Here is a 14,254-nt window from a genome sequence, read left to right on the forward strand (position 1 = left end):
TGTAAACCTCAAGATGTAGTTTAGGGTTAGATTTTCCCAATGGGATGATTCATTCCAGCTGTTGCAATATAATCAGTTCTGCCTCAAATATCAATAAACAAAATGCGTAGAGATGGTGCTGATCGTCTTGACTGCCCACCATGAAAACAGGTTTATATTGTTATTTTTCGGTCACTCACTTATACTCACATATTCCACTCACCCTTTCCTTTGCTGTCATGATGCATTGTGTCCTGTCTAATGATCAAGGCACACTTTCAAAATATGTGACCTTCAGAAAGTGGATCCGGCTTTGATGATTTGGTCTTCTGTCACACAGATGCATATAGTCCAGGAGCCATAAGGTCGTATATTTATGATAATAACCAACATATTATGCTGGGATGATCGTCACCTGCAGACAAACCGCTCTCCAATCAACAGTCTGGACATGAAACTCTGTTTTTCTATACAATATTAAGATGAACAGCATTTGAATGAGTCAGATAGATAATATCTTAACTTTAAATACTTTCCCAATAGTCAAGAGATTTACATAAGATTTGTCAAACGATATAACTCAAAACTTAGTTTTGTCCATTCAGAACATCAGCTTAAAAATGTTTTTAAAAAATCTTTATTTGGATGATGAAAAGTATCCTTAATTAGTTAGGACTAGTAGTGGAGAAGTGGAGACATCTTAACGTTGACTTATTAAAAGTCACGCATTGCTAGTTTGAATTCATGAACTTAATCCAAAATCGAATTTATATTAATTTGGAGAGACTGTAAAACTCCATGAGCATTGAAAATATTAAGAATGTGTCATTTTGAGGTGTCAGACTATAATAGGAGTTATGAGTTGGCCTCGTGTTTTGGAAAGTAAGTAACGTAAATAAATTAATGTTAATCTGGTCAAGATAACATGCGAATAAAGCGTTTACCATATTCTTGTTATTCAGTGATACATGCAGCTTTCACAAACTCAAGTTTAACTGCATTTCATAATTAAAAAATGAAAAAGAGTGGAACGTAACAATACAGAACAAAGGCATTACATCATTTTCCCAACACCTAAGCACTAACAGAAGCAGGTGCACAGAGCACACCTGAGGCATATTAAACTTAACAGCTGTTTTACAGCCCCACATGCACAAAACAAACCCATTAAAAAAGCATCACAGCCATCCAACTCTCAGCTAAGTTATCCATGGCCAAGGAGGCAGATGAATTGTTATTGCACACCACACTTTATGTGGTGTAAAGGTAGTGGCTGGCTAACGATAATGTTTCCTGCAAAGCTGATTTCAAGTGTTCCATAGTTGTCTAACAAGTCTTCTGAGGCAGTTTCTCATATATTTGATATTTCTCCTTAAGTGTGAGGATCTCACCAAAGCATCACGTCACTGGAAGAATGTTTTTGGGGAGTTAAGATTTTAATGGATTATTGTGTTTAACAAAGTTGATCGCCTGCATATTAAAAGAAAATGTGACTAAAAGTGTTTGTCATATAGAGGGTTTTTTTAGCCAGTTGGTCGTCATCCTGACTAGACCTATAATATGACATTTTGGCAACCCCATTCCTCTTGTTGATTTTGGTTTCTGTACGAGTGCCTTCCTTGTTCTAGATTTTTTTTTAATTCCAAATGAACTCCGAGATAATTGTATCCATGCTGCAACAATAACAACAAGAAAAAAAGACTTTGAAATACATTGATACAACCATTGACATTTCGAGAGGATGGTCATTTTAATGATATTAATTCGGCAGATCTTGCAACGTGTGAATTTTTCGTGTGAAAGTTCTCCTTGTAAAGATCTGCCAAATTTGTAATGGCATTAACTCTCAAGTATTTAAACTTGTTTGAAAACCTTAAAGCAAACCTTTAAACAAGAGTATTAATCTGCAAGCACATTAATTGGGATCAAATACTGTATCTATTTATTTACTTACGTTGAGCCTATTGGTGATATTATTTGTATTAGTATTAAGACACGAGCTGAAGTATGTGTGGCGGTAAGGTAAATTAGCAGTCATTCATCACACCTGCAGCCGGGAGGCAGCAGCGTACACGCGGAGCGTCTAACTTTCCGGAAACTGAGACACGAGGCGAGTAAAACATTTTCCACCGGCTCCTTCTCTTTGTCCATCCACCTCCTGCTGAAGCGACATCCACAGCGACACCATGGCGACTGTTGTAGACACAAAACTATACGACATCCTCGGAGTGTCTCCATCCTCCACTGAGACTGAGCTGAAGAAGGTAATTACACACGAAAGACTGAACAGACTGCGGAGTTACATTACGTTTCTGTCTCGAGTTCCAACGTGTTGAAAATGCTAAAATCAGGAAATGCGTTGCTATGCGCAGCTAGCTGGCTAGCTTGGGCTAGCCTGCTAACACGCTAACTGGCCTGGATGCTCATGTGACGATGATGCTGTAACGTTTAACGACTATGGGTTCTGTCAAATCGGGTGTTTATTTGATCGTAGATACAGACAACACCTTCTCTCTTTGTCTTTCTTAAATGTTAAACTTACATTATTCATAAAGAAGGTTGAGTTGACTTAGATTGTGACGTTCGCGATTGACCTCACGTTAGCTTTAGCTCAGATGGTTGTCATGTAGTTAGCTAACGTTAAGCCGGTCGAAGGTTCTGGAATGACCTAACATTAGTTTGTTCTTCTGACAGTTGGCTACCTGTCCGACAAACGTTTGTGTAGTGAGTGTGACAACATTATTATTATTTAGTAGCTTTAGCTGACGAGTATCGATCGTTAGTAAGGTTAACGTACAGTAACGTCAGTTCGGTTGTACAGTAACGTTACCCTACGCGGTTAACGGTTAATCTTTGACTGGCAACACCACTTGACGTGGGGCCTGGTTGTTTTTCCACCTCAAGCCGATCTACTACACTTAACGCTCAAAATAAAGTTACAATGTTAACGTTTAGTCAGACCTCCGCTAGCATAAGCTAACTCGTTAAACGTTGCGTGCCATTTTAACCATCTCCTTGTGAGCTAACCCATTAAGTTATACATCTGTAAGGTTTCACGTGGGAGTTCAGTATTTAGTATCTATTTACAGGCTATTGTTCAACATTATTGACGGTAGGCGAGAGGGCAGACGCTTGTCACTTTGCGGTTATTGTTAGCAATATATGCTAATTAGCGCAAGCACGTTTACATTAACGCTAGTCACTTAAAAAGTCAGACATTTTGAAGTACCATTTTTTTTTTTTGACAATCTTAATTAAGTTCCGGGTATAATGTAACGTTAGTAGTGAGTAACTGACGTAATACAAGGAAGCTGATAGTTACTCGTTAAACCATTGGGCTTAAACATCACGTTAATTAACGTGTTTAACGCAGTTACAGGTGACTGGTGTTTTGCTGGCTGGAACATCTGGTTTCGTCAGGGAGGCACGTGTGATTGCGTAAACAGTAGATAAAGGTCATTCATATGAATTGGTGTCATAGCTTACGTGTGTGATTCCAGTAAACGAGGCATGTCCACAATGATAATGGTATTAGCCAATAAGGCTCCCTCTTTTGTGTACTCATAGGCATACCGGAAACTGGCCAAAGAATACCACCCTGACAAGAACCCAAATGCTGGTGACAAGGTAAGACATTTGTGACTTTCCTCTCCATTTTGAAATGGGGAGCAAACTAGAATGTCAGTCATGTGTTTTAGAGTGCTATGTATGATCGCTGTTGGTTTGAACGAGGCACTTTTTGGAGCTACTCGTTGAGCTATTTTTAATGTGTTAAATTACAAATTTGTATTTGGAGTGAGGTTTAATAGAACAGAGTTTTGTATATTTTCTGTAGTCCTGACGGTGGCTTAAACATATTTTTTTGTGTTCTCTATCTTTTCCAATAAGATTAAAGTGTTGATATTATGTTCTGTCACTTTTTTTTCTTCCAGATTTAATCATGTAATGCAATTCTCTTTACATTTTAAACTTGAATCTTTCATGAAAGGACTTGTTGAAATTAGGTGGTGTTATATGTATAAATTATACTTTTGTTGATTTAACATTTAGTTTTCAAATTGTTAATAAGTTTACAGATTTACTTGTCTTAATGGTTTCTAACTCAGGACCTTTTTTAAGAGTTTATGGGATGTTGAGCGACGGGGCATGTGATTGGTGTGGAATGACTCCTATGTAAGGATATTACCACTTGATGCATGCTTTCCCTGGGAATGCCGTCTCTTTTTTTCCCACCAGAGATGAGGTAAAGGATAAATGGGAAACCGTTTCAGGTCCTGGGCCGTGCTTTGTTGTCAGACAGCTCCGCTGCTCTGACAGTAGGGATTTTGATAATTAACAGCTTACAGACAATAATAATTTTGACCAATTAATGCAATCAGTTAAAAGAAAAATATACATTTATTTTTTAGACTCAGAGAAGTGTCTTGTCAATTAAAGGAGAACAGCTGGCCCACCTTAATTGAGCCTTAGCCAGAGTTGTTGCTACCCCCTTCACTTTAATCAGCAGGAACCACCAAGGAGTTGTAGCATTGATTCACCGACAAATAACCTGTAAAGTTACACACTGCATAGAGGTTCACAGCTATAAGGTTACTGCTAACTTCATACGCATCGTCACACATACGCTCTCTCTCGTTCAGACACTAGCTAATGTTACGCTTTGCTTTCCATACACTTCCTGGCAAACTATGTCTGGGTTTCCTCCACACACAGCTGACAACGTCAAAGCTAAACTATTTGATGCGATGGAGTCTTGCTGGGAAAGTGGCTGCATGTGTCCATAACAATACACGCCACATCATGGCTGCTAACTCTCCCAGACAGGTGAACGGGGGACTCTGTTGCCTGTTTTTCGCATTCACAGCAGCTGGTGGTAAATGATGGATTTAACCAGATCTGTGCATCGGTTATTGTTGCAGCTGGGCGGCTTGTTAGGCGTTTCTTCCACAGCATCCCTGCATGCAGGGCACTGATCTTGCCGGTTATGAGTTAATAAGCTAAAGAGGATATTTTTTTTGGTCTGTTCTCTCAAAACACAGTTCAAAGAAATCAGTTTTGCCTATGAGGTGTTGACCAACCCTGAAAAGAAGGAACTTTATGACCGCTATGGAGAACAAGGCTTGCGGGAAGGAGGTGGGGGTGGCCCGGGGATGGACGACATCTTCTCCCACATCTTTGGCGGTGGACTTTTTGGATTCATGGGAGGCCAGGGAGGTCGCGCAAGGAATGGAGGTCGGAGGAGAGGAGAGGACATGGTCCATCCACTCAAGTAAGACCAAGCTTGTCCACTCGTGTATAGGCTAATTGAGTTCAATGCTCTTTATGTGCAAAATTATTTTCTATTGGATTTAGTTAAAAAGTCCTTGGTGTCCACGACAAGCCAATGTTGTACACCTTCTCTTCTGTCTTATGTCACTTAGCAGTATCTAAAACCACACTTTTTTTTACAGGGTGTCACTGGAGGACGTTTACAACGGGAAGACAACTAAACTTCAACTTAGCAAGAATGTACTGTGTAGCACTTGTAACGGGTAAGTTGTATAACCAACATGGTGTTAATGTCTGCTTCATCATGAAGTCTATTGCAGTGTTGAGGTTTTACGTTTCTTCTAACATGAATCCACCTCTGGGTGTGTCTGCGTGCAGGCAGGGAGGCAAGACGGGCGCTGTTCAAAAATGTACCTCGTGTAGGGGGCGTGGCATGCGCATCATGATCAGACAGCTGGCCCCAGGAATGGTCCAACAGATGCAGTCTGTGTGTACCGATTGTAACGGAGAAGGTAAGGGGCACAGTGATCTGAAGCGAGATCAAGCATGTAGTCTGTGTATTATTGTGGCCTGGCCTGCACACATCCCTCACCATGTCTCATTTAACCAACTCCAGGTGAAGTCATCAGCGAGAAGGACCGCTGTAAAAAATGTGAGGGCAAGAAAGTCGTGAAAGAGGTGAAGATTCTGGAGGTACACGTGGACAAAGGCATGAAGCACGGTCAGAAAATTACCTTCGGAGGGGAGGCTGACCAGGCACCTGGCATCGAGCCGGGGGATATCGTCCTCGTCCTGCAGGAGAAAGAGAATGAGGTAGGAGGGCCTGTCTGCGGTACTCTGAACCTGTCCTCTGTTTCCCGTGTGCACTCAGCCATATAATGCCGTGTTCACACCAAACACGATGAACGCGGCGCGTGTTCATTCGCGTGAATCGTGCTGGACGCGCCAGAGAGGGCGTGGCTTATCGGCCTGAAAGCCGTTCAACTGTCCGCCATCAACCATGGAAAAATAACCTCTATTTCTGCTCAGTACGTGTTGTGGAAGTCCCAGATATCATGGGAAACTAAACGGCGTCATGTCTGGTTCATAACATAGTCCGGAGGAGCTCCGTGGATTTCATTGAGCTCACTGTGTCTAGCAAGCCACACATCGGCTGTTTACTACAGCTGTATGAACACAACATAAACTGATTTGGCTGTGATTTAACGGCAATAAACCGACAAAAAGGGACTCCGAAATAACTACGTAATGATGCCGATTTGTACTTGTTTTCTCAATGGAGCTCGGATTGATCAGTGCTAGGCTATGCTAACATTATAGCAGCTCCATCAACACTCACAATAATGTCATCTAGACGTAAATACGGCAGCGTCTATTTCATTGTTTGTACTATATGGTTTATATACATAGTTTGGTCCGGTCTCTACTGATATGAGGGATCGTAGAGCTCTGGGTGAACACAGGCGGCTACAGTATTTAGTTCCTGATTCAACAACGGCAGGACTTCAGTGATGACGGGGAGCAACTCAACGCTGATAGGCTATCGCGCTGGAGTGTCACGTGATTTTTTTTCGCAGAAGTTCAAATATTTCAACTTCTGCGTTTGGGACAATTTGGTGTTTGACGCGAATTCGCGCCAAATGCGCCGCGCCATCGCACATTCACGTTCATCGCGTCTGTGCATAGACTTTGTATGTAATCTCGCCGCATTCATCGCGTTTGGTGTGAACACACCTTAAGTCAGCCACTCATCACTTCCTGTCCATAAAAAGGTGACAACTGTGTACATAGCTGTATAGGAGTGGGTTTGTTTCTTTAATATATATCCAAAGAGTCTGGAAAGGGTTCATGTTTCATGATGGGCTACTAAAAATAAGTCTAAGATTCATAAAAAAGTATCAACGTTCCTGTACGATTTTTATTTTCCACGTCAGTTTTGTGTAAAACCTTTATTACAATTGGTGAATATAGTTCAACAATTCTCAAAAGCTGCTTCACAGTAGAAGCCAAACTCTGAAAGTTTGCTGAGGTCACGAATGTCGTAGTACCAGCATGCTTTCTGACAGCTGTTGTCTGCTATTGTTCTGAAGCTTTGCTTTGTTCCTTTGATGCATTGAGCTTGGTCTTCGTGTTTTTTTTATTGTTTTATTTTTCATTCCTGCTAAAGCAGTTTAAGAAACGGGTGCATGACCTGCTTTAGATTTAGAGGGGCGAGACATTCTTCTGCCTGGGCACGACGACTTGAGTGCTATGCCGCTGTTTTGGCATTGGATTTGGTATTTTGTGTGACAGACTGTGCAAAAAGAAAATCAAAGTCAAAATAGGCTACTTGTCTGTCAAGAGGGTTGTCTCTTGATGAAATGCAACATGACTTGGATAAGAGATGGCAGGTTTATCCTGGAGAATAACACCTGGTTACACATTGGGAAGCAGTGGGAGGAGAACCTCCAGGAGAGTTTTCACAGCTTGTATCGTACATGTTAGCTCCAATAAGCTAGCTTAGGACAATACAACCGACGGGTGACACGTCCATTATCCTTGTTCTGCCTTCCTAGTTTCTTTATATGCAGTGTTTAAGGGAATGCTAATGTAGTGTCTTTTTAGTTTAATCTTTTTTTCAGTGTAACTGCTTTGAGCCGGAAAAGTCAAGCATGGTCTCATGTAGTGCTGGGCGGTATATCGGTTCAACCGGTATACCGGTATTAATTTCCCGTGCGATATGAATTTTTCATATACCGTCATACCGGAGCACAGCCTATCAACAACTGTCAATCTTCAGCAGGTGGCAAAATACATTGTTCGCCGCGGCTTGCGTCACAGTCGGAGCTAGTTCTATTAACTGTATTGAGAGGGACCCTTTATCATGGTTCTAACTTTATAACACAACAATGAATAACCCACAACTAACGCTATTTAACAGGGCAAAACACCACGACACAACAGTTTGTGACACAGAAACAATTTGTAACACTAATAATTGTACATTTATAAAATTACACCGCCGAACTGCATGCTGGGTACAGCTCACTCGCCTGCCAGCACAACAGTCTGCTAACAGCTGGGAGAGGCTCATCACGTGCACAATGTTACATTAAAGAACAGAACAGATTGATGCAGGATGAACATAGACAGACCGGAGATGCACCGACAGAGTTTGACACATATGCAACGCTGATTACGTTTAATATGTGTGGTATTTGTAATAGATGTACGTTGGTATATAGAGGGTGATAAGACGCTGTAAAGGGAGGGACTTAGGACCCAGGGGAATGTAGGTGAAGGAAAGCGGAAGAGACGGCCACACGAACAGCTGTTCACCGCTTGTCAAGATCCTGCAGACCAGAGATTCTCAACTGGTGGGTCGCCGCGGACCCGTTTTCAGTGGGTTGCGGGCCTTTGCCTTATGCAGCGCACTCATTCACGCTCCTTTCCAGCATTTAAGGCGCTTGTTAAGCGGTGCAGGAAAAACGCCGACCAATGCGTTGTAAATCACGTCACGTGATGCAGTTTTGCCAATCAAATAAGGATATTCTGAAACGTTTCCTTACTCCAGTGAGATGTACCCACACCTTGACACTGGGAGGAGAGACAAGGAAAGACATCATAGAGCAGATCTCATGAGAATCTATGTGTGAAAGTCAAATATCTCTGGTCGAATTTAACAATTGAAATTGCTGAAAAGACCACATTCCTAAACCAGTGCTGCGAAAACATTGAAATAAAAGTGTTTCTCTGCCGCATACTTGGCCTTATGGTGAAGTGTATGAGTTTGAAAAGAATACCGTGATATACCGTGGTACCGCCAAAGTTATGCAAAATACATTGATATACATTTTTGGTCATATCGCACAGCACTAGTCTCATGTGTTGAATAACCCAAATGCATACCGATTTTTGAGTGTGCATAAGCAGTTATATTATAAATCAGATTTTCCTCATGCAGGTCAGGAAAATTTGACTTGTTTACAATTCCTGCGACCGGGTTACAGCGTCCAGTGAGCCGTTTGTCACTGCGGTCGGGTCCAGCTGGTGGTGCTTCAAACCTCTCCAATGTCTGAGTGCTAAGACACCAGTGGGTCTTGACAGTGGGGAGCTGTACGTTGTACAATCTTAAGACATGGAATAACTTGAGTGGAAACCTGCATGATGAATATTGGCCAACCTATAGTAGCCCAGCACTCATGATTTCAGATGCAACATAAGTTCAAAGAACTTTTTGCAATTTTCTAGTTATTGTTGGTCCAGACATCCCCTCGTAAATATTTGTTTTTGTGATAGTGTTTTAACTTTACGCGGCACATTAGTCAAATCAGCAACAGCTGAGGGCGGGTCCACCGACACATCTTGACTGAGTGGTCTAGCACCTCAGACTTAAGTGGTGTGGCTTTTGTCTGGGGCTGCCTTGCTAATTAGCACAATCAACATACTCGGCATACTTCAGAGGCATGCCGCTCATGAGTGGCTGTCCTTGATTCTTGGGTAAGATAAGAGCCTGATGCCATGTCCACACTACTCAGTTTCCATTTGAAAACGCATATGTTTTGCTACGTTTACACTGAGCGTCCACACTACGCTGGCGTTTTCGAGCACCAAAATCGGAGGAGTTTGAAAACGCTCCCGAGGACGGATACGTTTGAGAACTCCGGATTGCGTTTTCGTGTGGACGGTCAAACGGATATGTTTAGAAACCATGACGCCCACACCCACGTTCGCTACTTGATTGGTTCTTAGCAGTCGTGACGTGTCCTTCCCTGATTCGTCACACTCCTATCACCTGACCCTTACCCGGAATCTCACAAACCGATTACCGATCGACTACCCGGTTAATTTAACATGGACAACTGATTACAGGCGATGCTGACCTTGTTGTCTTTACTAGCAGCTGTTGTTCAGTTAAAGTCTGCATTATTACGGAGGAAGCAGCTGTTATTGGAGCAATTGGTGAGCGGCGTTGTCAGACCTACGGAGTGGCCGTCTGAAGTTACGGTTAGCAAACTGTTACGGTATGTAGTCGTTGTTTAAAGAGAGACATACATCGGACATGTCCGCACATATGAAACGCCACCATCCCGGTCTGTCAGTGATGGGGGACACTCCGTTGTAGAAAACAAAAGGATTTCAAAATCTGGTTAAAGTGCTTGAGTCGCGCTACGAAATCTCCTCACGCACCCACTTCAGTATGAAGATCGTTTCTCTATGAAGAGGAAAAGACTGACCGCTCACTTCATCACGCAGGAGTGGAGACTTAAAGTCCGGTGCTGCAGACACGCCCCCTCTGTGAGTCACACAGACGCACATCTGGCGCTACCCTTTCCCCAGATAATGTAGATATATTCTCATCTTTATGAAAATAATTATCTTAAATATTGTGGTTTTCATGTAAGACTATAGCCTAAAGTGATTTGCTTTAAGTCTTCTTGAAGTTATTTTAATCAATAAATGGAAAGCAGTTATATTTGTCCCCCCCCCCCCCCCCCCCCCTTTTATTTGCTGATCCGAACCGTGGGTTTTGTGATCCGTTGCGCCCCTATTATACGCTTAAAGCTTAACTCCCATTTCACTCTGTTGTTCTTGCAATGCTGCTTTTCACCAGCAGATGCTGTCTGTTTGACTGGATTGTGTGAACACTGGTCAGTTATTCAATTCCTTTGTCCTAGGAACACGATGCAATGGAGATTTGTTAGGCATTGACAAATGGCCCATAATGTTGGTGTGAAAAAGGTTATCAGCTTGTAGTTGTAACAATGTCTTCCTCTATTTTCAGACATTCAGGCGAGACGGCAACGACCTGTTCATGAACCACAAGCTCGGGCTGGTGGAGGCGCTGTGCGGCTTCCAGTTTATGCTCAAACACCTGGACGAAAGACAGATTGTTGTGAAGTACCCCGCTGGCAAAGTCATTGAACCAGGTTAACACTTAATAATTATCAATCTAATGTACACGTGGTGTATTAATAAGGTAAAAGCTCTGATGACCATGTGTTACACTAATATGCCCTCACACCAAAGCACACTCCACACATTTTATTGCCAAAAAGTTTGTGCGAAGTTTTTTTTTTTTTTTTTTTTTTTCCCTCCATGCATCACTACAACAAAGTCATGGGTGGCTAGATTCTACTCTCAGGGTTCAGAATGAAAATGATGATGCCCTGGGTTCCCACTGAGAGCCGAATACAACAAGGAGGGTGTCAAACACTTGCAGTCATAGGCTTCTGTTGTCCACTTGCATGCCTGTACACTTGCACACTACACATCTGGGGAAGATGTGGAATCAGCTGTAATATAGTTTGCTGCATCTGTAGAATGTGGCATTTGATAACAGCCCGTTGTGAATGAACCGTGGTTTACAACATGCTGTCTTTTCCAGGCTCAGTCAGGGTGGTGCGAGGAGAGGGCATGCCACAGTACCGAAACCCCTTTGAGAAGGGAGATCTGTACGTCAAGTTCGATGTCCAGTTCCCCGACAACAACTGGATCAGCCCTGAGAAACTTGTGGTATGACACGTTACTCCTTATACTTCAATGTCTATCTGTTTTAAGCAAAATGGCAAAAATGTTAGTGGTTTCAGCTTCTAAATGATATTTTCTTGCTTTCTTAGTAGTCTGTGATAGTAAACGGAACATAGTTCATTTGATATCACTGCATTTGACACCGCCGTGTGGTTAGAAAACACTGAAGACTTAACGGCCCCGTTACAGCTGCATCACGATGACTGTTTTCCTCGTGTAGGAGCTGGAGGACATGCTGCCCTCACGGTCGGAGCCGCCCATCATCACAGCGGACACGGAGGAGGTCGACCTGCAGGACTACGACGTCAGCCAGAGCTCGACGTCGGGTAGCCGCAGAGAGGCCTACAACGACAGCTCCGACGAAGAGGGCGGCCACCACGGGCCGGGGGTTCAGTGTGCCCACCAGTAGACACACACACACATACACATACACACACACACACACACACACACACACACACACACACACACACACACACACACACACACACACACACACACACACACACACACACACACACACACACACACACACACACACACACGCGCACATGTTCTACTTGGGGAGAAAATGTACGAGTTGCAGAGTAAACAAGGAGGTAGGTCAGACTGAAGAGGCTCGGTAGTTCTTCAGACACGGATCAAATAAACATATTGAATTATGGCTCCTGGAGTTGTTGGTTAATGTTATTGTGTGCTGGGATTATTTTGATCTTTGTCTGAAGAACTCTCACTGGGGCAGCCAGAGACTTATTACACTGCACCTGAAACGGATTTAGACACTTTAAACTGCAACTTCAGGTAGAAGTCATATAATGTATTTAAGATGTATCTAAACAAATGGTTGCCCCGGTGAACGCCATGTCGGACTCTGATCTGGTGTTCGAGGTGAACTCCTCCCCCTCAACTCCTCCGTCACCCCCTCTCCCCAAGTGGGAACTCCAGATCAGTCGAAGAAAGGAATGTTTCTTGTTTGCTGAGTGTGACTTGCATTTTGTTTTCATAGTATTTACAAAAATTAATTTAAGAACTAACCAATGTGCATACACAGACAAAGCAGCTGGGCAATGTGACGTGCAGATCCATGCATTCATGGGTTCATCCACTCGGCGCCATTCGTAGGAATTGTTTCTGATTTTTACAGCTTTATTTTCTTTGTAGGTTTTTACTTGTTTATTTTTTTCCTTGCTTTATATTTTAAATAAAACAGAAAAATTGGTTATTGTGTATATCATTGGACTGGTTGTTGGTAAGCTTCATCAGCTGCTGTGTTCAAAGCTGTGTGATTTTTTTAAAAAGGAAATTACAAGTGAAAAGATGAAAAACGTAGAGCCTGTATCTGTGCCGAGACCATGTGCATGTAAAAAGCTTTGGTTCCTGCACTTATGAAACATCAGATAAAGCAGCACTCTTCTTAAGAAAATGTCTATGAAGTTGTTGAATAAATTGTTGAAATATCATGTGCTGTGTCACGTGCTTTTTTTTTTATTCTCATGAACAATCAGGAACATATAAATGTCCTTAGTTGTGCGTTGCTCTGAACACTTCGGCTGTCACCAACACACAATAGGCGTTGCAGAGTTTGGATTGTGTTGCTCAGAGCCTCGAAGCATTACACTGGAAAATAATCAACTGTTCCTTTCCTAAAACAATGCGTCAGTGAGCAGAGCTAATCCACACTTAGTGTCGGCGTTAGTCATCAACTGTTACCAGAAATAGCGGTTGACGGCAAACACCGTCTGACCCAAATGCCTTGACTCATTTTAGAATCTCCGAGGTTTCCATCATCATGGAGATCACACTCCACCCTCGATGCAATCTAAGTAAACGGAAAGGCTTGCAGAAGAACTAAACACTGGAGCTGCTTTTGTTGGCGCGGCAGGTCTTTTCTTAAACCTGTGTATTTAACACTTTGGTGGGTCATGCTACTACAGTCATGACAGCTGTGTTGCTGACGACCCAGACTGAAAAGCGCTGTGTCGACTGTGACGTAATTTCTCGAGAAAGCGACAAGCAGCAACGTCACATGCACTGACGAACGTGTTCTGCATTGAGCAATTCGAGTTAATGCTGACTGTTGAAATCACTGATACTTGTGTGTTTATATGTATATATACGATGTAGAAGTCTGCTTTAGCTGGATGCTAACAAGCAGCAGAAATTAGCTAGCATAGTTGACCTACGCTACTAATATCCGTATGAATGTCAGCCTTGCAAGCTCCCTCCATATCACGACCACATTTTCGATGGAAATGTGATTCTTCAAACGTTGATTCGAGATGTGCCTGATAAATTCAAAATTAAACTAGAACATTGTGGTCTATTAGCTGCGTTCATAAACGCCTTTTTCGTTGGAGGGTGTACTGGCGCCGTGGCTTAGATGGTTAAAGCGCCTGTCTAGTAAACAGGAGATCCTGGGTTCGAATCCCAGCGGTGCCTTTTGAACAGCTTCTCCTCGTGTAGATACGCACATATATTGATAGACATTGAGTATATC

At 42.6% G+C, this 14,254-nt stretch overlaps 1 protein-coding gene across 1 annotated transcript; it reads left to right on the forward strand.

Annotated features, from left to right (window-relative positions):
* The first annotated feature begins 2,110 nt into the window (after window positions 1-2,110).
* On the forward strand, window positions 2,111-13,217 carry dnaja2a (DnaJ heat shock protein family (Hsp40) member A2a). The gene is made up of 9 exons (XM_079157621.1): window positions 2,111-2,243; window positions 3,547-3,606; window positions 5,019-5,248; window positions 5,430-5,510; window positions 5,626-5,759; window positions 5,864-6,060; window positions 11,012-11,156; window positions 11,615-11,742; window positions 11,978-13,217. Exons 1-9 carry the CDS (start codon window positions 2,166-2,168, stop codon window positions 12,164-12,166), a joined length of 1,242 nt encoding a protein of 413 aa, XP_079013747.1. The 5' UTR covers window positions 2,111-2,165; the 3' UTR covers window positions 12,167-13,217.
* Window positions 13,218-14,254: the final 1,037 nt, after the last annotated feature.

Source organism: Pholis gunnellus (genome assembly GCF_910591455.1).
Source record: "Pholis gunnellus genome assembly, chromosome: 1".
In the NCBI taxonomy this organism is placed as follows: domain Eukaryota; kingdom Metazoa; phylum Chordata; class Actinopteri; order Perciformes; family Pholidae; genus Pholis; species Pholis gunnellus.